Consider the following 23,972-nt stretch of genomic DNA (forward strand, 5'->3'; position numbering starts at 1 on the left):
CTGGCCATTATCCAAGAGTCCCTAGGTGAATACCGGTATGGATTCAACTAATCTATATCCTGAGACAAATGGAGGACCTGTCACAAGAATAAAATGGGAGATTCTCCTTCAGCTTCCAAAATATGGTCTAACGAGTTGAAAGCCAGTCACTCTCATGCTGAACCACAACGAAACAACTCCTTACATGCAAACTGAGCTGGCAGATGCATCGCACTAGCCATCGACCACTCAGCAGCAAACCGTAGCCTAACCGTCCAAACCACAGAAGAACTTGGCAAGCAAACCTAGAGAACCAAGACCAAAGACACGTCTATCCAACAAGGCTTATTCAACGACTGACCAAGAACCAATATCCAAACAACCCAGAGATCGGCATTAGCCAAGCCATGAATGAGTAACATGTGATGATTTGCACTCTTCAGCAAATGCCAACATTCCACACACATACAAGCTTTTTCTCGTTCCATTCCAGAGCGCAAACTCAATCGCTCTGCCCAGACGCATCCGTCCGAAAGTTGACGGGGGTAACGTATCTTGGGCTGATTATTAATGCTGTGTACAGTACATCATCTGTATGATTTCACTCTCGATCGGCTGAGAGATATGCTCTGTCCAGAACTGGCCGTCCCCCTCATGCAATGATGTGTTAACTGGAAGCAGGGGGGGCGTTGCTCCGGCTTTGGTTTAAGGTGGACGAAATAGAAACAAAGTTTGCAGGTGAACCATTCGCTCGGGTGCCGCCACCAGTACTGTACAGAAGAATCTTGATCTAGAACTGGATCTTACGTGGACACAGGAATTTCAGTGATCTACGTTCTAACAAAAACATCAAACGTGTTCAACTTGGCGATGAATAAGAAATGTAATGGCTATTCTATCGAACCAACAATGTCAAATCGCATCTGGTATATACATGCCCACACCAGAACTATTTCTGGACAGGACCGGCGAGTTTATGACTGCTTGATATCCACATCAATCTCGTAGCAGTAAATCTTGCCCCAAAAAAAAAACTCCTTCGATTTCCCAGCTCCGATGTATCGAGAAGGATAAGCCCAGCAGACATCACACACAAACGCCACCATCCTGCACCAGGCAAGGACCACGTAGGCACAAGGTTGGCCAGCAACTGGCCTCAGCAGCAAAAAGAAAAGAATAAAATAAAGAGGTAAATAAATCATGTCGCGAGGCATATCATCGTAAGGGAAAATGTTATCGTAGCCTTCCCTCACAGTTGAGTCGGCTGAAACTGGGCAAATTCAGCGGAGCGAGGAGGGTCCTTTTCGGCAATGCGCTCCTCAGCCTTCTCCTCGTCACCAAGGATGCCATATTCCGCCGCCTTGGCTTCGATTTCATCATCAGTGAGCTTGGGCAAGTCCTTGGCTGCACGAACATAGCTCATGTTCTCGATATATCCCTTGGCGAAAATGAGATCAATCTCCTCCAGACTGCGGCCTGCAGTTTCGGGATAAAAGAACCAAATGACAGGGATGAAAATGGCGTTCCATGCGGCAAAGAAAAGGTACGTTCCCCACCCTATACGAGAAACCATGACGGGCGTAATCATGACCACAGTAAAGTTGAAAAGCCAATTGCTGCAGGTAGAGACAGCATTGGCCTTGGACCGAGTCCTGAGCGGAGAAATTTCAGCAGGATAGAGCCACGGAAGAGGTAGCCATGTAGCTCCAAAGAAGCACATGTAAAGGAAGAAGCCAAAGATAGCCCCCTTAGCACTCTCTTTGTCGCCAGGAATGAGGCATGCAAAAACAATGATCATCGCAGCACATTGTCCGTAACTGCCGCCAAGGAAAAGCTTACGGCGACCAATCTTTTCGATGAAGAACCACGAGAACGTGGCAAAAATCGCATAACAGATCATGTTGATGCCACCAATCAGGAGCGCGAAATTGTGACTCTGGCCAATTGAATCCTCCAATAGCACAGGCAAGTAGTAAATAACAGCGTTGCAGCCCGAGATCTGCTGAAAGAACTGAGATGATGAGCCAACCAACATGCGGCGGAAATGCTGAGAAGGACCACCCGTAAGTAGGTCGCTGAATTTGGCTTGGGAGTTTCCGGAACTGGGGAGACCATCAGTCAACAAAGCATTTGGATGTCCACCATCAAGACTACTTACGCTCGAACGGAGTCCAGGGTTAGGTTCTTCTCCAGTTGAACATGAGGGTGTCCGATTTCCTCGCCCGCGAGGGCAGCAAGAACCCGAGTACCTTCCTCGACCTTGCCATGGGCGATCAAGTAACGAGGAGATTCAGGAAGTTTCCACATGCCAATGATGATGATGAGACCGAAGAAGACTTGAAAGGCGATAGGAAAGCGCCAGACCAAGTCCTGAGGACCATAGTGGGCTCCATAGTCGATCCAGTAGGCGATCATGGTTCCGATGGCGATGATGCCTCCTTCGATGCAGATAAGAAGGCCACGGTTGCTGGTCTTGGAGCATTCGGCTTGATATGTTGGAATAGTCGACGTGTTCATACCATTGCCGATACCAGTAATCACACGGCCAAAGATGAACTGCAGTAGTGGGATAGAGTTGGGCATGGCAGTGACCTGGATGATTACACCAATAATCATCACCGTAGCACCCCACATGACCATCATACGACGTCCCAAGGTCTCACCAAAAATCAAAGCGAAGATCGCACCGAAGAGACAGCCTGTTTTCTGCGAGTTAGCTCTCTGTTTGCTGATCTGGCGTTCAGCTGATATCACTCACCGACTTCATAGACTGCAGTAACGGTTGCCTGCATGACCGAGTCGTTCTTGGTGGCAGTAAACATGTCGTTGAACGCAGGATCCGAGATGATACCTGACATGACACCCTCTGTAGTAAAGGTTGTGAGCTGAAGTTCGCCTTGTACAGAGCAATTGACGACCACTTACGATCATAACCGAAAAGCAAAAAGCCCATAGTTGCGATTGTCGAAATCGCGAGGCCGAGTCGCCGGCCCGAAAAGCCGGCATATGTAGGAGGCGCCATGATTGAGGACTTTACGGAGCCAGAATGATAGAGGCGTGTGCGAGGAACCCGGGGAAAATTGGGGGTAAAGAGGACAGAAAGTCGAGGAAGGAATGGGTAGGATATCGAAGGAAGGAGAGAAAAGGAATGATTAGAGATTATGAGAATTATGCCAGCAGATTGGGAGGACTGCTTGAACTTAAGAATCTGCGTACTGCATGCGGCAACGAGCGGTGGAGCGCTCGCTGCCCTCTCGCTTGACCCAAAGAAGGTTACCCATGGGGAAAAGATTGGAGCCTTGGAGAGCCTTAGAGGTAGCCCTCCGCTCCCCACATCCTATACTGTGACCCTTGGAGGCCCATGGGCATTCCTTTTCGAATTGCTTTTCCGATCTTTCAACCCCGGCTGACATCACCGGGCCTCGTTACGACTGACAAGCAGTGGGACACCACCGAGAGCAGTAACTAGAGCGGGCGCCGCTTACCGAAGAAGCGCGAGAGCCGTTCGGGAACGGGATTCGGGATGAAGTATGTGGTGGTGGTTTCGGACGGAGGGTGGGAAGGAGAGAGAAACAATGATGTTAGAATGATGCATTCCAGGTGGAAAGATCGTCAACGGACAGCAAATGATGTAACTTCATGGCGGCCGATGAACGGGTCGACCCACTGGGCGTTATCCGCAAATGTAAGGTACCCACTCTTTCGGTGGCGGCAAACCCTGCAAATCTGTAAATGTTGCCATGCTTCAAGGATTTCGCTGGATCTTTTTGAAGAATTTTTTCGGCTTCTTGTCCATTTCAGAGCCAATTTGAGCCGAGTTGGAGGGATCCTGTCACGATCCGAAGTGGAAGTATCCACTTTTCCTCCGTCGTGGGATCCACTTCTCACGCACCCTTGGAGCACCGCGCTCAGGTGCTGTGATGCAGGCCACGGCCACGAGTAAGCTTCAACACGACTGGAGATCTTTTGCAGCGGGCCAACCATGATTCACTCCGAGGCTTTCCCGACCGTACCATTGGCTGCCACCCAACCGCCTTAGCAATATGCCGGCAGCGAAGTATTCGCTTGCTGAGCGTAACAAGAGCGTAGTGCCAGTGGGACGTGGGCAACTTTCTGCACAATGCGCTCATTCTTCGGGTTCATATTGTCGGGCTTGGCCATCACGAACGCAAACTTGTGCCACCAGTCAGTCTATCTTGGACCTCCCAGAGCAAGCGAACACCGTCATCTTACCTCGAGCCAATGGCTGATCCGGACGTTCTTGTACCGGGTGTCAAAATGCATGCCCTGTGGCCTGGTGGGGTCGGAATGAAGATGACAAACGGGTAGCGGAAGTTGGAGGTCTAATTCGGTGTGTTCGGTGTCGCCATCGTGCAGCGATCGGCTTCGTGCCTCGGCATCCCCGACCGTCTTAGCGGTGATATAATCGTCTTTTTCGATGTATGCTGGGTGCTCGTCCGTGTCGGCTCGACTCAACACTTTGGTTGATACCGGTCCTGCCATCTTCTCGTAGATCAGATTTCGTTTGAAAGGGCCACTGCAACAACCTAGACCATCCCGCTGATAGTATTGCACGTTTTCTGAGACGAAGACTTGCAGCCCTCGAAATTTGGCGTGGCCTAGTTCTGTGTATGACACGGTGACAGGTAGAAGGTCCCCAAGAGGTGCGCCTCGCCTCGAAACTAGTATATCGGACTGTAACAGATGTTTCCAAGCTCGAGCGAGATAGATCGGTTCGGCATCATCCACAAAGTTATCTGCGGAACAATGAACGACAGTAATGGGTTTGCTCCGGGAAAAGGAGCGATTTAAAAAGCCTGGTCGTTCGATGGAGGCTCGGACCCGATACCGAACCCGGCTCTGCCGGACTTGAATAGATTCAGGCAGCTGTGAGCGCAGGACCATCTCAAAATTGTATATGTGGGTCCCAGGTGTCAGTCGATGATATTTGGACCCTGTGTTCTCCTCTTCACGCCTGTTTGTGCCCACTCTAGCCAAAATCGCATTCCATAATGCGGTCCCTTGGAGCGCTTGTGGGGACGACGATGTCTCTTGTAGTGAGTCGACGTAGCACGGAAGTGCCGGCTGTACCGATTTTGGTCCAAGCAGGGTCAATGTGTTGTCTGTCACTCGATGGTGTTCTCGAATCCCTGCAGAATCACTTTTGGTTAGACAGAGACGACCCCGGAGGAGATCTTCTTTTCTGGAGCGTATGGATAGTCTCACCATGTGGCCATACGATATAACTCGTTCCGCGCAGATTGACGGTCAGTCGTTTCACCGTCACGGCCTCTTTCACCTTCAACCGGCATTCACCACGGAGAACCGATGGCTTGTCTGACAAGGCCGGGGCGAACAAAGCTGGCTCAGTGATATCGATCTCCAGGCTCAAGCTACTAGAATCACCTTGAACAGGGGCCTCGTCGGTTGACTTGCGCGCAGTCGAGAATGGTGGGCGGAGCATTTCCTGAAAGAATGAGCTCTTTCGCAAGCGAGATGTGTGTGATGAATATATTGGTTAAGAAGGCGAGCCGTATGCTGGATGCCTGTGGTCCATATAGAAATTAGATGGGATCGCAGTGTGGCCACATGACCTAACACAAGATCATACTGAAGATCAGTCCATTACATCAGTAAGGAACAAGTATGAGCCGACACAGACGAATATCAGGTTCTAGATTGCATGACAGAACGAAACTACTTGCCGCTCGCTTGATACTGCAGCCGGTTCCTGCCTGCATCGCCTCCTAGGGGTCAAGTGTGATAAAAGTGCTCGCGAGCTGACACTATCCCAATCCCCAAACAGCGAGGGCGGATTCTGAGCCCTACAGATGAACCCATCGTTTCTGTCAAGTATGAGGGTGGATCTGCAGCTTTGATGATCCTTGTGGACAATGATCGTCTTTGACGGAGATCAAGGCAAGAATGATGTCACAACATATCGACCGGAAGGACCGGTCACTAATGGTTCATATATGACAGAGCTATAACCATGGATTGCCTGACATGTTTGCCAAACTCAGGCGGAGTGCTGAGAAGCAGACTCCATGGATCTAGAACAAATTTTTCGTGTTAGTGTAAGAAAAAACGAAATGTCCACGTGCGCAGGCATTCCGTGATAGTGGACGGGTCAAGAGACGATAAAACCATGATTTCTCCTTAAAGAGCGGAGATAACAGGCGTGGCGAAAACAATGAAGTAGGAAATAGTACTTCTGAACGGAGATCATCTAGCAAGACGCCTTGAGGTCCGAAGAATTAGCGCCCATACTAGACAGTAGTTAGTGTCCCTGGCTCCTCTCCATGACAGAGAACCATTGGCTTTTGCATTAGTTCAAGAATAAGTCAATTGTTACGGCAATACATTAAATTGTCTTGCCGGAAGCAAGTTCATGCCATTTGGCCTGTAATTTAGCGACATCATCCGGCGAGACGAAAGATGATAAGCAGGTCAATATAAGGAATGCATAGTATTGAGGAGATGGTGCCATCATTCCCGTGGCATGACTCTTAGGCGGTCGAGATCGGACTTGACTCCATTCTGCCGCTTCAGCTGTGATCTGAATTGTCATCTGGCTAAGTCATCTTCCACAGGGTCCAGGTAAGGCCTGGAAGCAGTCCAGTATTCATTCTGTACTCTAGACTGGAGGTTAAGCGAGACCCGAGGGTATCGCTATCTGATATATATAGTAACAACAAGGCTAAGCAATGCCTCCTAGCGGGTCTTCCGGTGTCGATTCCCCAGTCTGATTCTTGGTATGAAGATCTGCATCACGTTCATAGAATGTGGTGAACTTGAACTTGAACCCGCATGCAGGAACCGGAGACAATTTCTATTGAGTGCGTGATTGTTGATGAGGATAATTAAGTACGGTGACGGGGGCCCATCGCGAGCTTGAGATCGATACGAGCATGACAGGTGTCAGTGAACACTATTTGTGACGGAGTAGATGCAGGATCTGCGACATCAAGCTGAGTTGTCCTTGAAGTATGGATCTTGACAGCAGACAGAACCTGGAGAGAAGGAAGATAGAAACATAGGTTGGGGTTAATTCCATCCCATGAGTTGACTCCAGAGTGGCCCACTGAAACAATGCAGAGTTGTGAAGTCGATGAGAGTAAAACGAAACTACCCCGTAAGTAAAACTGGCAGCGGATCGCCCGCCGCCTGGAACATCCATCCATGCCGCCCCCCCTTTCTTCGAACGGTCACGGGCAGCTCATTCTCTCTTTGCCTTTCCCTCTTCTCTTTCTCTCTCTCCTCACCATCAATCATCGTCACCCCAATTCTTCGCTATCGATCTTTACTTTGACTATCCTGTATATTCTCTATCATATCACATTTTTAGTTCCAAACCCAAGGAGTTCGTTCTTATTAGAGTTTGGGTCTCCCTCCTTTTGCCCGCTCCGTTGTCGCCTCCCTTCGTCTACACCAACTGCCCGCCGCCGCCTCCTCCTCAAACCCACCCCCTCCCCTCGTCCCCTTTTCGCCTCCCTCGGGTCGCATGGCCCCCTTCATCTCCTCTATTCGATCAAGGTTCTAGTCACTTGTTCGCGCTATCCTTGGACTTCTCCTCTTCTTATCTAGTCTAGCCCCCCTTGGGCCCCTCTTCTTTCGTGCTGTTCGGATTGCGCCTTGTTGGATTCGTCGTCTTCTCTCCTGGAACTACCCAGGGTCTCCCGCTTCCTCCCCCCCCTCCTCCAATAACGACGTCGGTCGCTCGCCCCCGGATCTACCGGAGAAATAATTGTTACCATCATCGCTTCTTTATTTCCTCCGCGCGCAGTCCTTCGAGCCAGCACGTCCGTTGCTCTCATTAGCGTTTTATCTCGCATTTCAAGTCATACAATCGCCGTCATCATGTCGGACAGCGCAGGCAATAAGGGCGATCCGGTAGTCACTACGCCGGCTCCTATCACTGGTCTCTCCCAGCCACTTGCTGTCCCCGGTCTATCATCGGAATCCACAGAGGCTTTGAATACCACTTCTCGCCTGGACAGTACAAGCGATGAGACTCAGGAACCCAGTTTGACGGACGGCAAATCAGCAGATGTCGCCGAATCCCCCGCACAAGCACGTGCTTGCCAGCAGAATCCCAGCGACGCTCCATCAGCCAGCGCATCGGCTGGCCATCACGGCGAGCCGAAATCCCCAGTAGCCGCTGGCGAGGCTTCGCCTCAGGATCTGAAGGAAGAGGCAGACTCGGGACCACACCTGGTCATCACTTTGCTATTAATTACTGGCTCGCGACACCCCTTCAAGATCGATGCCACATATCTCAAGAAGCAAGCGGTTAATGTTGAGAATTATGATCCGTTCGCCATGAGCGTATACACGCTGAAGGAGCTGATATGGAGAGAGTGGCGACAGGGTATGACAACTGCTCCTGCATTCTAAACTCGGCGGCTGACATTTGAAATTTCCATAGACTGGGAGACACGGCCGTCTTCTCCAAGCTCCATCCGACTGATCTCCTTCGGAAAGCTCCTGGATGACAAATCCCCACTATCAGGTATGGCACTCACACACCTGGCCCACTTATTAGCTGCTCTCCATACTCACTGTCTCAGACTGCCGGTTCAACCGAGATGCTCCCAATGTGGTGCACATGACAGTCAAGCCCCAGGAGATCGTGGACGAGGATGATGCGAAGGGGGCCAAGGCCCAGTACAGTCGTGAACGGGAATCCAGCGAGCGTAGCCCTGGATGCCGCTGCATCATTCAATGAGCACAGACCTTGAAGTTGGTATCTGCAGAGATCATAGGCTATGAAGACCGCTACCCTACGGGAATAGACTTTCCCGGGTCCTTCAACATCACCCACCTCTGTCATCTGCGGTATCACGTCTCCTGTTTCTCGCCCGTGACCTCTGGCTTGGTGATGTCCTATACTAGGATGGGCTGGAGGGATAGCTCACTTTGCCCTGACACAAGGCGGCGTTCCGGGTTGACCGCCTGAACGTTCACTGAATACAGCGTTCGGCTGAGTTGATTTCTATCAGGTTCAGCAGCGATCATCGTTCGTGTCCTGCAGGTCATCTGTTCCGGTGTTGGCGGTTGTCCACCCGCTTTCATTACCCGCTTCTATCACCATGAGTCGCTTGACGCAACTCGTACTTATTATCTGCTTCATATATACCCTGATATCTCGTCCTCACCCTCCTTTCCCATTGGCAGGCCGTTTGTTAGCATTCATTCTTGGTTTATACAGCGTTTTACCTTCTGTTTACCTCCCTATCGTTTGCCTTTGAAGCAAGGTTAGACCACCCGTGGGTTCGGGATGGTGGTCATCGCGGACCAGAACTTTGTGGCGGGTTTTGGTTTGACGGTTTTCGATTTGTACCGCTAAGGTACGCGGCTCCTGTCCTTTGAAGCGTGTCCAGATGCTCGATATAGTGTCTTGCCGGGGACCGCCCGGACATCACATGATGTACAAACTACCACAACTGCACATAAATAATGAACCATCTTGTTTGACTCTTAACCTGAGCTGACCATCACCGCCAGTGTGGCACATGCATATATTGAGTTTGAAGTTCAACCTACAATTACGAACCATTACCAACAAGGACGACAACATCACTGTTATGGTTTTCCATCGAAACAAAATGCCATTTAGTAGACCTGTACGAACATAAACCTAACGATACCGTAGCATGGACCCCCAGCCAACCCTAATCCGGATTAAATCAACCATCTAATCCATGCGCAATCTCTTCTCCATCTCATCATGGAAAGCGGGAGGTTCACGGAATTCATCACCTGTTTTGGTAGATTGTTAGCAACCATACCTTTCCCCTCCGTGACCCTGCCCCCCTCAACTCCCCGCAACCCCTCCCACAACCCCTCCAACATCTCAAACAAAATAGAGGGATAAAACAAGAAAGACATACCCTTGAACACATCCTCCCACCCAATCTCCGTATCCCGACCACCCAGCACCAAGATATCCTCGTGCACGTTCTGCGTGCCGCCCATGACGGCCGGACGGAACGACCCATCCCGCACGATCTTCAGCTCCATGCCGCGGCGGATGGGCTCAGCAATGCCATACGCACGCCGCAGCGACTCCATCTTCAGGGCTTCCTGGGTCGACCGCCACGCGAGCAGGCGGGCCTCGAGCGGGTGGGCCGAGCTCGGGGTAGCGGTCTGCGACGACGGCGGGCCGCGAGCCGCCGGCAGCGTGATGTTGTTGCGAAGGGTGTCGGGGAGGCCGGGGGCTGAGGGGGCGCCTTTTGAGGGATGCGGGAGTGAGATCGTTTGGGGAATGCGGGTGGTGGTGTTGCTGGTTTGGGTTGGGTGGGCGGCCGGGGGGGCTATGCGGAGGGACTTCTCGGTTTTAGTTTGGGTTTCTTGGTTTCTGGGGAATGGAGTGGGATGGGATGGGATGGGGAGAGGAGATCTGGTGAGGGGTGCTGTTGGTGGTGGATGGGTCATATAGGATAGGGTAAAGTAGGGTGAGGTTGGATGGCGGATATGGATTGATATAGGGAAGATGGGCAGGGTTAGGACGTACCATTGTGGCGGTTATGTGTGTTGAGTTTCTTTCTTGATATCGGTGGTATGTAGAAAGATGCGGTGTGTTGTCAAGTGGTGCAACAACAGCGAAGATGGATGAGGATAGAAAGGCGAGTTGATGGTCAAGTCGGAGTTTAGTTACAGCAACGAAGGTAGGTAAAGGCACTGCAGTAGCTCTGACATCGATAACTGGTAGGCTCCCTCCGCCTGGCGCGTCCAGTCCGCCCAGACAGTCCAGCTCCTCCGGCCGGCTACACACACCGCCCTCACCCAACTCCAGGAGCCAAGTCACGTGGCCGTATCGAAAGGAAATTCCACCTCCAAGGCCCCGATACAGTCAGTCAGTTTGCCCTGGAAACACTCTCTACAACATCACACGCACCACCACCATCAAAATGCCCGCCTTCATCTCCTCCCTCGCCCTGCGCACCCTTCGGACGCTCGTTCAGCGTCCCACCGCAGCCATCTCCGCCGCCCCCCTCCGCACACTCAAGACGGCTGCTGCCCCTGCCACTCCTCGATTCACTCCCGTTCTCCGCACACCCACCGCTCTTGCAGCCCTCACAACACCCACGAAGGCTTCGTCGTCGCAGATCGCTATTGCGGCGCGCCGCCACTTCTCCTCCTCTCCCTTCCGCCAAGCGACCTACAATCAAGTCCGCCGCGGCTGCCGGACAGCCCAGAAGGCGCGGCGCGCGCGGTCGCCCGCCGTAGCCGGCCGCGCCCAGATGAAGGGCGTCTGTCTCAAGACCGGTATCACGAAACCCAAGAAGCCTAATTCCGGGGAGCGGAAGACGGCCAGAGTGCGGTTGAGCAGTGGGAAGGTGGTTACGGCTTATATTCCTGGTGAAGGTGGGTTTGGTTACCTTTCTTGTGGATTTTCGGGGAGCGGAATGTGTGTCTGGATTGAATGTGTTTGTACTCTAGGGTGTGCTTTATTCAAAGGACACAGGGCGTAATGTTGGAGTTCAGGGCAGAAGGTTGTGAAGATATGAGTGAGGCTAACTGCATCTTTACGATAGGTCACAATATCCAGCAGCACAGTGTTGTTATGGTTAGAGGTGGCAGAGCTCCCGATTGTCCTGGTGTGAAGTACCACTTGGTTCGGGGTGCTATGGATTTGGTACGTGACTCTTTCTATGGTTTGGAAGGGAAAGTGATGACTGATTGGTTATAGGGTGGTGTTCCCAGCCGCTTGACGAGCAGATCCAAGTACGGTACGAAGAAGCCCAAGACGGACTAAACAGCCGTGAAATCGGGAGTGCGCATGTTGTGAGATTCTGTCTGGGTGCGGCCCGATACTGTACCGTACTTACTGATTACTCGAGGGAGAACATCCTTTCTCATTCTGCTTTCCTTGTTCGCTTTTCAAAGGCATTCGGTTCATCGTTAGAAAAACAGCTATGTACATTTATGAGACAATTTCTGGGAAAGATAACACTTTCCATCTTATCAGATATCCACTTGAAATCATGATTTCCGCTGCAAAAGAACACGGTCAAAAATTGTGGAATAACCTCCGTCTCCATGAATCACATGTGACACCGGTAACATCGAGGCTCGAACACTCCAAGACACGGAGGAGCATGAAAAAAAGTTCGGGAATGCATAATAATGGAATACTCGGGTAGCTCGGAGGCTCCCTGAATATTCCGTAGAATGTAGTGGGAAGCACCATCCTAGAAGGCCTTCCGTCCTGCCGCAATAGATTCTCACCCAGCGTATGCGTGGTCCATCAGATGACCTGCTCTCTGAACCACCAGCGCCCGGGTTTCCCTAGTTTAACTACAACACCGCAGAGCAGGACTGCCAAGATCATAAATACTCCGATCGCACGGCTTCAGCTTTGATCCTCGTAGCCCTCGGGCTTGTCCATGTTGTTGATTTGGAAGTACCGCGATGTGCCTGAGAGTCATGGTCAGTAACCCCGATCCTACTAGACGGGATCTGCAGACTTACATGAATACCCCTTCCAGTCGAAGTTGTCGTTGGGGTTGCAGGAGCATTTCAGATCCAGTCTCTTCTTCTCCTCGGTTGGACAATGTGTAAATGGCACGTGATAGTAGCCGATCTCGTCAAAGAAATGAATCTGCTTCTTGTCCAGGAGCAGACCGGCGGCAATGGAATGAACTGGCGCGTCGCCCCACCGCTCGTAGAAGAAACCACCGGCATGATCCAGAGTCTCGAAGTAGTCAATGTAGGCCTTCGATCTCAGCCAATCCAGGCTTCCGACTTCAAAGTTCGACCACTATGGATTGCGTTAGTCATGCACTGATTAACAGCCAAAAAGAACAAGGAAACACATACAAAGTGACATTTGTTATAGGTCTTGCCGCCATCGTCGCTCAAAAAGCCCATAGAGTTGTCGTTGGAGATATGTTCAGGGTGTTCGCCAACAAACTGCTGTGTGGTGTCCCAGAGGGTGGGAATCGTGTCATAGTACTCGTACAAGCTGAGCGTAAAACTGTATTTCTTGTCGTTCTCCTTCATGAAACGGAATGGATCAAACGGGACGTCGCAAAACAGTTCGATGCTGGGCTCCACACGCCAGTAGTACTCAAAGTTCAACATTAGCGGGTGGCGGAAGAAGAAGCCCGATTCGTAACGGCACATGTGACGATAGCTTTCCGAGTCACCGTAAATAATCTTCTTTTCGCCCATCTCTTGTCGCACCTTCTTCGCTTTCTCCTGGTCAATCCAATCAGGGTATGACCAATGCTCCTTAGGGATCACGCCATAATGAGTCTCTCCGGAGACGAGTGCAGAGGTGATCTTGATGAACTCATCGTCAAATGGCTTGTCGTTCAAGAAGACCCAGTCGTAGTGATAGTTGCGGTTGAATCGGTCCTCCACAGTGCGGATCGACTTGACCATATCCCAGAGGTCGCTGTTCCGAGCCAGAGTCACGAATGTTGCATTCACGCGGTCGACCGCAGGGACGACCTTGTTGGATGAGTACGCCGCTGCGGCATCGCTCTGGGAGTACGACGAAGAGGACGAGGACGAGGAAGTCCCATAGTTCAATTTGGAGCCGAGCTGGTCCGGGATCGGTATCGCGCTTCTCGATATTAAGAAAAAAAGTGCCAAACCCTAAGCGCGCTGAATTAGCCATGAGCGAAGATCCTGAGAATACGAGGCAAACGGACTGTGACGGCGAACAGGAGATATCGCATTGGCCCTAAAGCCATGATCACCGAGAATTCTGTGCTGTCAGAGTATCAAGTTGCTGCTGTGACTGTACCGCGCAAAGCGGAGTAAATATGGAGGCCTGCTACAAGGGGCCGCTTGGCTGGGGAGGTTGAAGACTGATAAAAGGGAAAGCGAGCGACACTCTGGAAAGAAAGGTCGAGAGTAGCAAAGATCTTGGATCCCACGGAGAGATCTCAAGCAAGAAGTTAGCGCCACAATACCCAGAAAGTGTCGAGATGATCGGCGGCGAGACCGGAGATGAACAGGGTGCCGTGGTATAATTATTATGGGGCAACGGTCTCGATCTCACCAGTGTTTGTATTTGCCGAACCGCGCGGATTGATTGCGACAGAATGGGACATAAACAAGGGGGAGGGGGATTTAAGGAAGAGGAGACGATAAGAAGGTCAAGGAACGAGAGAAAGAATAAGGAGTCGAACGAGAGATTATGGTAGTTAATTTTAATTCAGGAGGAGGGGGGCAAGTGATTAGACTGTTTTTGCTACGGAGAGTCGAAGGCGAGGAACGAATCTGGTCAGCCCTGCAGCGGAGCATGGATTGAATGAATGGAAGAATTGAACTGCAATGAATGGGAATACCAGTGATTCTTCTGGCCTGCGGTGGAAGGCGACGTAACCGCATCGATGGTTATTGGCCGGGCCACGTACGTCTTTCGGCTGGTGGCCACCCACTCTCTCGTGCTGAGCCTTGTTTCTCTCGTTCTTTGTCTTTGTTTCTGCTAAATAAAGATACTTGTACGGAGTAGTTTAACTCGACTACTGCAATATTCATTCTAGTCTAGTCTTGTCTTGACCGAACCGAGGATCGTGCTCGAGTTCCTCAAGTCGACTGCAGCCGCACGACCTATGGAGTACTGTTAGATCCATGATATCTCTCAGTCTGTCCAAATGCGAATAGAAGCATGGAATGGACCATCACACGAGATGAACATTATGAAACCAGCACTAAGAGATTCCGGTCAATCCATGGCCATCCTACTCCGTACTCCGTAGTTAGTGATTCTAGTGTGGTCATAACTAACTTAACTTATATGTCAATCATCTCCGGTTGTTGGCCGCCAGGCGGTGGATGAAGGACTTCTGCAGAAACTCACCGCCCACTCGCGGTGCTGCCTGAGGCCTTAAAACAGCTAAGCCCAAATCCAGCTAGGCGGGTGATATCAGACCGGCTCTCAACCTCATCCCGCACCACAATTATGCCGTGGTAATTCCTGCTTCCCCTCTCCCCACGCCACCAACCCACCCTCCCCCTGTTTCCCATCCCACCTGCCTTAGCCGAAGATGTCCTTCTTCGGCTTTGATACCACCCTGCCTAGGGATCGGGCTGCCCCATCCTCTAGTCGGGGCATTTTTGACACTCCTGACCCATTCGCCGAGGTCGCTCGCGCCCGTGCTGAAGGCTTCCAGGGCGGCGACAACGATGACGATGCGTAAGGTGTCCCCTTTTCCGGAACCCACTGGCTTAGATCAGTTGGCTCCAAGAATCAATGCTTTGACTGACCGGCTTGTACACGCATGTAGCATTGACTTCGAGGATACCTACGATGGCCTTGGCGATCAACTCGATGACGACCAGGATGCCTTCAACGACGATACCTTCGGCGACGACCTCGGCGCTCCCCCAGTTGGAAAGGATTTTGATTTCTTTGGCAAGACTGCGCAGGTGGCCGACGTCATTGGAGAAGAGCAAATCCGCTATAGCCTTCAGAAACCCCGAACACTTGTTGCTGCTCCTGTCGCCGCAGATATTGCTGCTGATCCTGCTGTGAGTGCTGCGGCCGCGAAGCCGAAACGGACGGGTTATGAGAAATACTCGGATCCTGGGTACATCCCAGATCTCCAGGCCAAGTCAAGCGTCTGGGGTGTGCAGAAGAAGCAGGATCCAACGCCAGCGATGATGGCTCAGGCACAAGCACAGGCACAGGCGCAGGCGCAGGCTCAGGCTCAGGCTCAGGCTCAGGCTCAGGCTCAGGCGCAGGCGCAGGCGCGGGCAAAGAAAATGCTCAGCTTGGAGGAAGTAGAGGCGCAGCTGCGCCGATACCCTTCGTCATTGCCAGGTCAGATCCCCGTGTCTCTGCCTCAGTCGATGCCTGAGCCCTCTCATCCGCTTCAGGGAGCTCAGATGCCTCCCCTGCCCGAAGGTTACGCACAACTGCCACCAGAGATTCTGCACGCTCAGTTTCCTAAGGGGATTCCACTGCCGGCGCAGCTGATGCATCAGCCGCCGATGGTTCCGGAACCATATCCTCTTGCTCCTCATGCTCCCAATATGCCATTGCACCTTCTGCAAAGTGCCAACCTCCCCCCACAGCACATGGGGCCGCCCCAACGCCAGATGATTCCGCCTGCAAGTCCCCAAGCCCAGCAACAGCAAGCTCCCCCGCCGCCACAAAGCATGCGGGGCAACAACGCTCAGCTACCCGTGATCACCAATCCTCAACAGTTGATGCATCTGTCGGAAGAGCAACGAGTTGCATACTTGATGGAAGATGCCAAGCGCGCTAAGCGGAACCACAAGATCTTCCTTCTGTCCAAGGGTAACGGCTTAATGACCCCCCAAGACAAGAACTTCATTACCCGTATTCAGCTACAGCAATTAGTCGCTGCGGCAGGCAACGTGGTGGACACAGATTCAGAGGCTGTGCTGGCGGAGGATTTCTATTATCAGGTCTACAGTCAAATCCGAGGCGCTCCTCGGCAACATCCTCACCAACCCCTCGGTCACTTTGCGCAGACGTATCTCCTTCAGACAGGTAACCGTCTAGGTGGTCACGGCAACCGAAGACAGTTCCAGAATGCCGATAACCACATGCAGAGAATGCAACAGCAGGTTCAGCGGGCTGTTGAGGCTGCCAAGGCCAAGCCGAAGAACAAGCAGCTTATCATTGAAGGCAGCTTAGGCAAGATCTCTTTTGGCAATGCCAAGGCTCCGAAGCCCATGCTCAACATCAAACGGCCAGAGACCTCTGAAGGTGGCAAGACTCTCAAGAAGCCTCAGACCGACCTCAGTTTGAGCGACCGGAAGTCTATTTTGACCAACATTGAGAGTGTCTACAGCACCTTGATGGAAATGGAAGATATGGAACGAACAATGCCTCCTCCGCCAGATGAGAACGATCCTGAGGCCATTCAAAAGCATATGGAATGGCGGCAGAACGTCCGCTCGCTTAATCAGAAACTATGGCGCGAACTGAAGGTCATGGAACCTATTGTCCCCAACACTAACACTCCTCACCCCTTCATCGCTTTCCTCTCTTACCCCAAGGGCAAGAAGGCCATTCCTCGAATCTTCCGCCATATTGATCAGGAACAGCGTGTTACGATCCTTACCATGATTGTTGTTCACTTAGACACTCTGGACGTGGTCCGACGTGCACAGCTTGTGCCCGGCGAAACCCAGCCATCTCCGGCCGTTCGCGAAGCCATTGACCTGTTCTCGCAGACTGTCATGCCTAGTCTGCTCGGATACGTCAACGAGGCACCCTTCAACATTATTATTGGACTGTTGGGACTTGTGATTGCACAAACCCATGTTCAGCTGGTGGCTAAAACCAGGATCGGACTGGGAATCCTGACCATGCTGCTGAGTCGGGCGGAGATTGTGAAGGAAGCTGACCAGGCTTCAGAGCGAGACTGGCAGCAATGGGTTGAGAAGTTCAATGTGTTGTTTGACACGCTGGAGCCTACGTTCGCCGACATCTTCCCTAGTTCGATTAATGCTGGCGACGATATGTACGTCTGGCAGTTCCTGGCCGCCGTCGGCATCGGCGCGAGCCCTGACCAACAGCAGCGCCTGGTCATTGCCGTTAAGTAAGTCGAAATAACTCCAGAATGTAGCGCAACTGATACTGACTGCTTCCTCAGGGATCGCGTGATGGAGACCGTCACGTATAGCAAGACGCTTCCTGCAGACATGGCCAGTCAGCGTCTCGGAAACGTCAACCTCTTCATGCGGGCCATCGGTCTGGACGTTGAACTCTTGGGTTAGAAGGCGAACGAGGATTCCACATCGAACCTGGCGCATATCCTGGGCGTTTATTATTTTCGTTTTTCTTCAGCTCGGTGTGATCAGGCCGAGCAGACCTGTACCTCGCATTATGCGGGTCTCACTCTGTAAACCATTACAGTATGCCATGGGCAACATGTCATCATTCGGGCAGAGAGAGCTGAGCGGAAGTGAGCTACGCCTCAGCATACACACACCCTGTGTCTTGGAATTCAACAGGCAGAAAGAGCAAGAAAAAGGGAGGCCACTGATAGGCAGGGTCAGTCGGTACTCTCGGGAAATGACTTGGAGGGAGACAGGCCACCACAGGACTGTCTACCCATCTTTGGGCGACGGTGAATGTGGGGTGCATTCGCAATGATGTATTACCTACCTACTTTTACGTACTTTAGTTAGTTTTGTTATGTCCTACAGCGAGGATTTGGGGACATCTTCGAAATTCGTGTCGATAGCCTTTTCATTCATGTTCTAGTTGAGTTTTGATTATGCATAGGGGCCGACGGAGACCCCGATGAGTGTATGGAGTGCGTACAGGATGGCTGCTATCATTGCTACTAGTCCTAGGACAGACTAGGCCGATAAGCTGATCTCAGGGGGGCGATGTGTGGGCAGTGCGTGAGGGTGAGGGGTGGTGCCATTCCTGATAGGAATTAGAACAAGGACACTGGCAAGTTGCCATTCACAGTAGTCTCAGCCTACTGACTCTGGATTCTGTGGATTGAACCATTCACAATTCACCTCACGGGGACGGACAGACCCTCGGAACCTGCGAGGGAGAACCGATCCACTTGCTCGCCCGGTGGACCGCGACCCGCTCGTGCTAACTGGGGTCCGAAGCCTGGAGAGGTCGGTTACAGACGCATCATACTCATGGTTAGATGAGTTCTGACTTGATGGCGTTTCCATGGAATATGGAACTAGACATGAACTAGCCTCCTGCATGTCTTTCTCCTGTCATAAACGAGTCGGACCGAGACTATCTGCTGCTTGGCTTCGGTCGGCGGCGGCATCTGCAGCCCGGGGCTGCAGCTGCAACTGGCTATCAGTCCATCCGAGCCTCTTCGATGTTGTCTTGTGATGGTTCTGTGCCTTTCTACCCAGTGGGGAGATTAGGAAATGAATTGTCCCTGAGAGTGTCATGATCAATGTTTGGTAAATGAAGCGGTGGATGGATCGTCCCGTTCACCACTGGAATGGGAGGATTGTCTGAGAATGATCGGCCAATTGTGGAGGGACTTCCAGGTGTCAATAATGAGGATGAAGATGATGATGAAGATAGGAACAGGCGAAAAGGAGAGAACTGAAAATGAAGAGATAATGTGTACTCCGTACTTTCTTTACATTCTCGAGTCAGCGTGAATGAGACAAATCGAGACCAGCCCGCGTCAGCCCGAGGATTTATTTACCTGATACCCTGGCCATACCGTTCCAGAACCGGGCTGTGACGAGCGGTGAAAACGGAGAAATTGGTAGGATGACCATACCAAAACGGTACCTGGTGAGAGACTCTCCGGACAGCCCCTCCACAGTTCCGTCTTTCTTTCCCCCTCCCCCCCACTCCATCTCATCCCACCTCGTCGAAAGCAGGTCTGTCTCTCTCTCGCTCTCTCTCTCTCCGTCTCCCCTCCTTAAATAATCCCGTCCCCAGCCCGTCCCTGTTTCTGTTCCTGTTCCTGTTCCCTCTTTCTCCCAGACCAAATCTCTTCCTCCTCCCCCTCTTTCTCCTCCCACCTTCCCATCCATTCTTTCTCAATCTCAATCGCTTTCTGTCATCATGTCTGCTGGATCAGTCCTCGTCACCGGGTAAGTCCCCACCCGCGCGCGCATGGATTTGCAGCTGGAGCTGACCCCGCAATCCGCATCTGTGCAGTGGAACGGGCTACATTGGCTCTTTCACCACCCTTGCCTTGTTGCAGGCTGGCTACAAGGTTGTTGTCGCTGACAACCTGTACAATTCTTCCGCTGAGGCTCTGAACCGCATTGAGTTGATCTGCGGCAAGAAGCCCGAGTTTGCCCAGCTGGATGTCACCGATGAGGCCGCTTTCGACAAGGTCTTCCAGGCCCACCCCGACATTGACAGTGTCATTCACTTCGCTGCCCTCAAGGTGCGTTCGCTGTGCCAATTCAATTCCAGGCACCGGGATTAACATGGTCGTTTGCCCAGGCCGTCGGAGAGTCCGGTGAGAAGCCGCTGGACTACTGGCACGTCAACGTCTACGGCACCATCTGCCTTCTCCGCTCCATGGTCCGCAACAATGTCACCAACATCGTCTTCTCCAGCTCTGCCACCGTCTACGGTGATGCCACTCGCTTCCCCAACATGATCCCCATCCCCGAGGACTGCCCTCTGGGTCCCACCAACCCCTACGGCAACACCAAGTTCGCCGTTGAGACCGCCATCACCGACCTGATCAACGCTCAGCGCAACAACGCCATCAAGGCCGGCAAGGAGGCCGATGCTCAGAAGTGGAACGGTGCCCTGCTCCGTTACTTCAACCCCGCCGGTGCTCACCCCAGTGGTATCATGGGCGAGGACCCCCAGGGTGTCCCCTACAACCTGCTCCCTCTTCTGGCTCAAGTTGCCACTGGCAAGCGTGAGAAGCTGCTCGTGTTCGGCGATGGTATGTTCTCGCAACCCACCTGGAACACAAGGAGTTAAGTGGGCTAACACACAACGCTAGACTACGCCTCCCACGACGGAACCGCCATCCGTGACTACATCCACATTCTCGACCTGGCTGACGGCCACTTGAAGGCTCTCAACTACCTCCGCGCCAACAACCCCGGTGTCCGTGCCTGGAACTTGGGTACCGGCAAGGGCAGCACGGTCTACGAGATGATCCGTGCCTTCTCCGCCGCCGTGGGCCGCGACCTCCCCTACGAGGTCGCTCCCCGCCGTGCCGGCGACGTCCTCAACCTCACCTCCAACCCTAGCCGGGCCAACCAAGAGCTGGGCTGGAAGGCCGAGCACACCCTCGAGCAGGCCTGCGAGGACCTCTGGCTCTGGACCCGCAACAACCCCGAGGGATACCGGCAACAGCCCCCTGCCGAGCTCCTCGAGAAGCTCAAGCACTAATTGCTCGTAAATGATACCTACCGTTGACTTATGTAATTAGCATGTCCTTAGTGACTGCGGAAGAACCAAAATCGTATCCATAGATTTGATTTAAATGAGACGAATTTCCTTTTTTATCGCTCTGTCCTGTGCCCGATGTGAAGAAAAGATAAAGCATATATATTGGAGATTGGAAATGCCTGAACTCCAGAATAATGCAATATGCACGACCACTTCTACAGTCACCACCATATATATTGGCACTCCTATTTACCGTTTCCGGATCCATTTCCCTTCCGACTCCTCCGCGAGCCGGGCGTCTGGGCCTTAGGCCCCGCCTTCTGCTCCGCCGCCTCCTGCTGTTCGGCCTCTTTCTTCGCCAACGCCCGCTGCACGGCACTCTCCTTCTCCTTGACTTCAATCATCTTCTCGCTAAACTCCCACAGCAGCTTTCCGGCCGCCTCATCGCGGATCTCCTTCCGCGCCACATCCACCTCCCGGCACTCCTTGATCATCCACCCGCCCTCATCCCGGCCATACCGCGCCTCCATCGCCGCATACAGGAAACTCTGCGCCCCCTGCTGCGGCGACTTGAGCACCAACCACCACACCGGCCAGGTGACCAGATACACTAGTAGGCCCCACAGCGACCCGCCCGTCATCCAGCGCCGCATTCCCGGCGTGCGCGTGAACCCGGGGTCCACCATTATAACTCTAGTCGAAGTCGGCTGGCCGTCCGGGCGCTTGAACGCATTGAGATGTTTTTGAAAGGCGTGCGCAAAGACCATGAGGGAGAGTTTGCTCAACGCAAAAAGACTTTCCGGTTTCTTGGTGCTTGTCTGGGTATTTGGTCGGGTTTTCTTCCCTTTCCCAGCCCCAGCCCCAGCCCCAGCCCCAGCTCTTCCAACCTTCTGTTGCTGCTGCTGCTGCTGCTGTGATTGTAGGGTTTGCACCTGCAAATTCGTAGCCTCCTCCACCTTCCTTAGATCAAACCCACCCGCCCGGATATAACTCGCCGAACACCCGGCAAAAATAATCCGGACATCACGGTGAGCCGGCTGCGCCCGCAGCGCAGGACTCAAGATACTCAGCAGATGAAAATTCGCCAGGTAGTTGACCTGCCACTCCTCGTCGAGGCCGTCCGTGGTGAGCTTCTTATGGGAGGGGGGCGGGTTCGTCGAGGCGCAGAGGATGACCATGTCCAGCCGGCGCGGGGTGACGTTGTCGATCCATTTGGTGGCGAAGGTGCGGATGGAATGTAGTGATGACAGGTCGACTTGCTCAGCGTAGATGAGCTGGTTGTTGGTGCTCTTGCGCAGGTCTTCGATGTATTCCACTAGGAAAATATCGGAGGGGGAGTGTTGCGTTAGAAGGACGATTTGCGCTCCTCGGGAGGCGAGGGCTTGGGTGATTTGGGCGCCGATGCCGGATGTTCCGCCCTTGAAGATTTGTTAGGCTTTGGGTTGGGTTGACTTTTGGGGGTTGTTGAGGGGAGCGGAGGAGGAGTGAGTGTGAGAGTTAGGGAGGAAGTCTGAGCATACCGTGATCATCACAACCTTTGAGTGCATCACTCGCTCCGAGGCATTTCTGGCACCTCCAAAGTAGAACTTCAGCGCTGCGACCAGGAGAACCCATGGGGCGAGCTTGAGGATCGTCCAGGCGAAGGGGATGGAGGATAGACCCTCAGTGACGCCCTGGACGATCAGGGGAATGGGCATGGTGGGAGATTGTAGTCACAAGAGCGTCTGAAACGAGAGACAAACACCAGAGTCAACCAGAACGACCAGAAGATACGAGACCACAAGAAGAAGAAAAAAAAAAAAAAAAAAAAAAAAAAAAAAAAAAAAAAAAAAAAAAAGAAACAAAAGGAGAGTGGGAAAGTTGACAATTGAGTTGAGAAGTTGACAGTAGAGCAAGAATAATCTGGCCCGTACGCCGCCGCCGCGCGTGAAGTTGCTTTTAGCGGCCGATCTCCCGCCACTGCGTCACTTTCCCTGCCATTCTCCATCCTCTTTCACCTTTGCAACAGACAACTACACACTACACAGTACAGTATACTCATGACAGCGCCACATCCCCTGATACAATGACAGACACCCAAGACGAAGAAGACTACTTCCTCCCGCTCGAGGACCAACGGGTCTTCGGCGCCGGAATCCGCCGCAAGCGCATACCCTTCGTGCGCTCCTCCGAGCCCGACCTCAACACCACCTCCTCCGCGCTCCGCTCCAGCCATGCCTCCGCTCCTCCCAGCACAACATCTGGCGCCCGTATCGCGAACACCTATCTGTCGCTTGTACTCTCCAAGTCGACAACGCCTACTCCTGGCCCCCCTTCCGTCTCGTCTTCCGAGCTCGCAACAACAGCGACATCCACCACAAACACCCCTCCACCAAGTCTAGAACACTCATCACGCCCCGCAACAACATCACCTTACCCCTCCCTGGTCCCCCACGACCAAAACCCCACCCCAAGCCTCAATGAAACTCCAATCTGCGAAGTCTGCAACCTCCCACTCAATGTGTCCTACTCAAAGCACGAAGAACAACCCCAACCCTCATCCCCACCATCATCAACAACCCCCAAAGAACCTTACCGCCCACACGAAGCCTCGCTCGCACACCAACTCTGCCTCACGCATTCCCACCCGCCCTCGCACCTCGACCGCACACGACACGGAATGCGCTACCTCGCCTCCTACGGCTGGGACCCTGACAGCCGGCTGGGGCTGGGCGCGCCAGGCCGGGAGGGGATTCGGGAGCCGGTGAAGGGGAAATTGAAGGTCGATACGGTGGGGTTGGGGGTGAATCACGCTGCCGGGGTGGATACCGATGAGGAGGACCTTCCCGCAAATCGGAGGAGGGGGAAACGTGCAGACCAAACGGCCTCTGCTGCTGCTGCTGCCTCCAAGTCGCACACAACTGGAGGAGGGAAGGGTAAGGTACAGAAGTTGAATGCTAAGGAGGTGCGCAAGGGTCAGATCGACGCGAAGAAGCGCGGGGAGAGGTTGCGCGAGCTGTTTTATCAGGATGAGCGGATTCTACAGTATCTTGGTGGTGGGGAGATGTGATTTTCCTGTTGGAATTGGTATGGAGGGGTTGGGGGGATGTGCGGTTGAGGTTTGGGAGGCAATGCTGTGTGATGGTTGTACAGTACACTTAAGTAGTTTCGTTTTTAGATACCCCTTATGCTTATTTATATATAT

At 52.7% G+C, this 23,972-nt stretch overlaps 10 protein-coding genes across 10 annotated transcripts; 5 read left to right on the forward strand and 5 right to left on the reverse strand.

Annotated features, from left to right (window-relative positions):
- Window positions 1-902: 902 nt before the first annotated feature.
- Window positions 903-3,001, reverse strand: BP01DRAFT_412554 (putative MFS monosaccharide transporter; the record flags this gene model as incomplete). Its single annotated transcript, XM_025578954.1, has 4 exons — window positions 903-2,081; window positions 2,138-2,678; window positions 2,738-2,845; window positions 2,905-3,001. 4 exons carry the CDS (start codon window positions 2,999-3,001, stop codon window positions 1,229-1,231), a joined length of 1,599 nt encoding a protein of 532 aa, XP_025435610.1. The 3' UTR covers window positions 903-1,228.
- A 967-nt stretch (window positions 3,002-3,968) lies between these two features.
- Window positions 3,969-5,893, reverse strand: BP01DRAFT_2481 (uncharacterized protein). Its single transcript, XM_025571285.1, has 3 exons — window positions 5,206-5,893; window positions 4,213-5,129; window positions 3,969-4,131 (listed from the first exon to the last, which is right to left on the reverse strand). Exons 1-3 carry the CDS (start codon window positions 5,441-5,443, stop codon window positions 4,015-4,017), a joined length of 1,272 nt encoding a protein of 423 aa, XP_025435611.1. The 5' UTR covers window positions 5,444-5,893; the 3' UTR covers window positions 3,969-4,014.
- A 1,810-nt stretch (window positions 5,894-7,703) lies between these two features.
- On the forward strand, window positions 7,704-8,786 carry BP01DRAFT_2388 (uncharacterized protein). The gene is made up of 3 exons (XM_025571255.1): window positions 7,704-8,350; window positions 8,408-8,491; window positions 8,550-8,786. Exons 1-3 carry the CDS (start codon window positions 7,840-7,842, stop codon window positions 8,705-8,707), a joined length of 753 nt encoding a protein of 250 aa, XP_025435612.1. The 5' UTR covers window positions 7,704-7,839; the 3' UTR covers window positions 8,708-8,786.
- Window positions 8,787-9,575: 789 nt separating this feature from the next.
- On the reverse strand, window positions 9,576-10,664 carry BP01DRAFT_352195 (proteasome maturation protein). The gene is made up of 3 exons (XM_025573891.1): window positions 10,496-10,664; window positions 9,873-10,308; window positions 9,576-9,741 (listed from the first exon to the last, which is right to left on the reverse strand). The coding sequence occupies exons 1-3, from the start codon at window positions 10,496-10,498 to the stop codon at window positions 9,677-9,679; spliced, it is 504 nt and encodes a 167-aa protein (XP_025435613.1). The 5' UTR covers window positions 10,499-10,664; the 3' UTR covers window positions 9,576-9,676.
- Window positions 10,665-11,108: 444 nt separating this feature from the next.
- On the forward strand, window positions 11,109-11,740 carry BP01DRAFT_264444 (mitochondrial 37S ribosomal protein uS12m; the record flags this gene model as incomplete). The annotated part of the gene is made up of 3 exons (XM_025571333.1): window positions 11,109-11,349; window positions 11,520-11,620; window positions 11,675-11,740. Coding segments are annotated over 3 exons (408 nt in total), but the record flags the coding sequence as incomplete, so codon positions are not given.
- Window positions 11,741-12,232: 492 nt separating this feature from the next.
- On the reverse strand, window positions 12,233-13,876 carry BP01DRAFT_2439 (glycosyltransferase family 15 protein). Its single transcript, XM_025571283.1, has 4 exons — window positions 13,644-13,876; window positions 12,805-13,587; window positions 12,457-12,745; window positions 12,233-12,402 (listed from the first exon to the last, which is right to left on the reverse strand). Exons 1-4 carry the CDS (start codon window positions 13,683-13,685, stop codon window positions 12,338-12,340), a joined length of 1,179 nt encoding a protein of 392 aa, XP_025435615.1. The 5' UTR covers window positions 13,686-13,876; the 3' UTR covers window positions 12,233-12,337.
- A 1,111-nt stretch (window positions 13,877-14,987) lies between these two features.
- On the forward strand, window positions 14,988-17,694 carry BP01DRAFT_286546 (deadenylation-dependent mRNA-decapping factor PAT1; the record flags this gene model as incomplete). The annotated part of the gene is made up of 3 exons (XM_025571467.1): window positions 14,988-15,136; window positions 15,228-17,516; window positions 17,571-17,694. 3 exons carry the CDS (start codon window positions 14,988-14,990, stop codon window positions 17,692-17,694), a joined length of 2,562 nt encoding a protein of 853 aa, XP_025435616.1.
- A 1,792-nt stretch (window positions 17,695-19,486) lies between these two features.
- On the forward strand, window positions 19,487-20,788 carry BP01DRAFT_370304 (NAD-dependent epimerase/dehydratase family protein; the record flags this gene model as incomplete). The annotated part of the gene is made up of 4 exons (XM_025576597.1): window positions 19,487-19,515; window positions 19,583-19,817; window positions 19,877-20,333; window positions 20,394-20,788. 4 exons carry the CDS (start codon window positions 19,487-19,489, stop codon window positions 20,786-20,788), a joined length of 1,116 nt encoding a protein of 371 aa, XP_025435617.1.
- A 224-nt stretch (window positions 20,789-21,012) lies between these two features.
- BP01DRAFT_412561 (putative oxidoreductase) lies at window positions 21,013-22,485 on the reverse strand (the record flags this gene model as incomplete). The annotated part of the gene is made up of 2 exons (XM_025578955.1): window positions 21,013-22,206; window positions 22,309-22,485. 2 exons carry the CDS (start codon window positions 22,483-22,485, stop codon window positions 21,034-21,036), a joined length of 1,350 nt encoding a protein of 449 aa, XP_025435618.1. The 3' UTR covers window positions 21,013-21,033.
- A 293-nt stretch (window positions 22,486-22,778) lies between these two features.
- Window positions 22,779-23,906, forward strand: BP01DRAFT_352203 (putative G-patch domain protein). Its single transcript, XM_025573892.1, has one exon. The coding sequence runs from the start codon at window positions 22,854-22,856 to the stop codon at window positions 23,835-23,837; it is 984 nt and encodes a 327-aa protein (XP_025435619.1). The 5' UTR covers window positions 22,779-22,853; the 3' UTR covers window positions 23,838-23,906.
- Window positions 23,907-23,972: the final 66 nt, after the last annotated feature.

This window comes from Aspergillus saccharolyticus (assembly GCF_003184585.1).
Source record: "Aspergillus saccharolyticus JOP 1030-1 unplaced genomic scaffold BP01scaffold_1, whole genome shotgun sequence".
Classification (NCBI taxonomy): domain Eukaryota; kingdom Fungi; phylum Ascomycota; class Eurotiomycetes; order Eurotiales; family Aspergillaceae; genus Aspergillus; species Aspergillus saccharolyticus.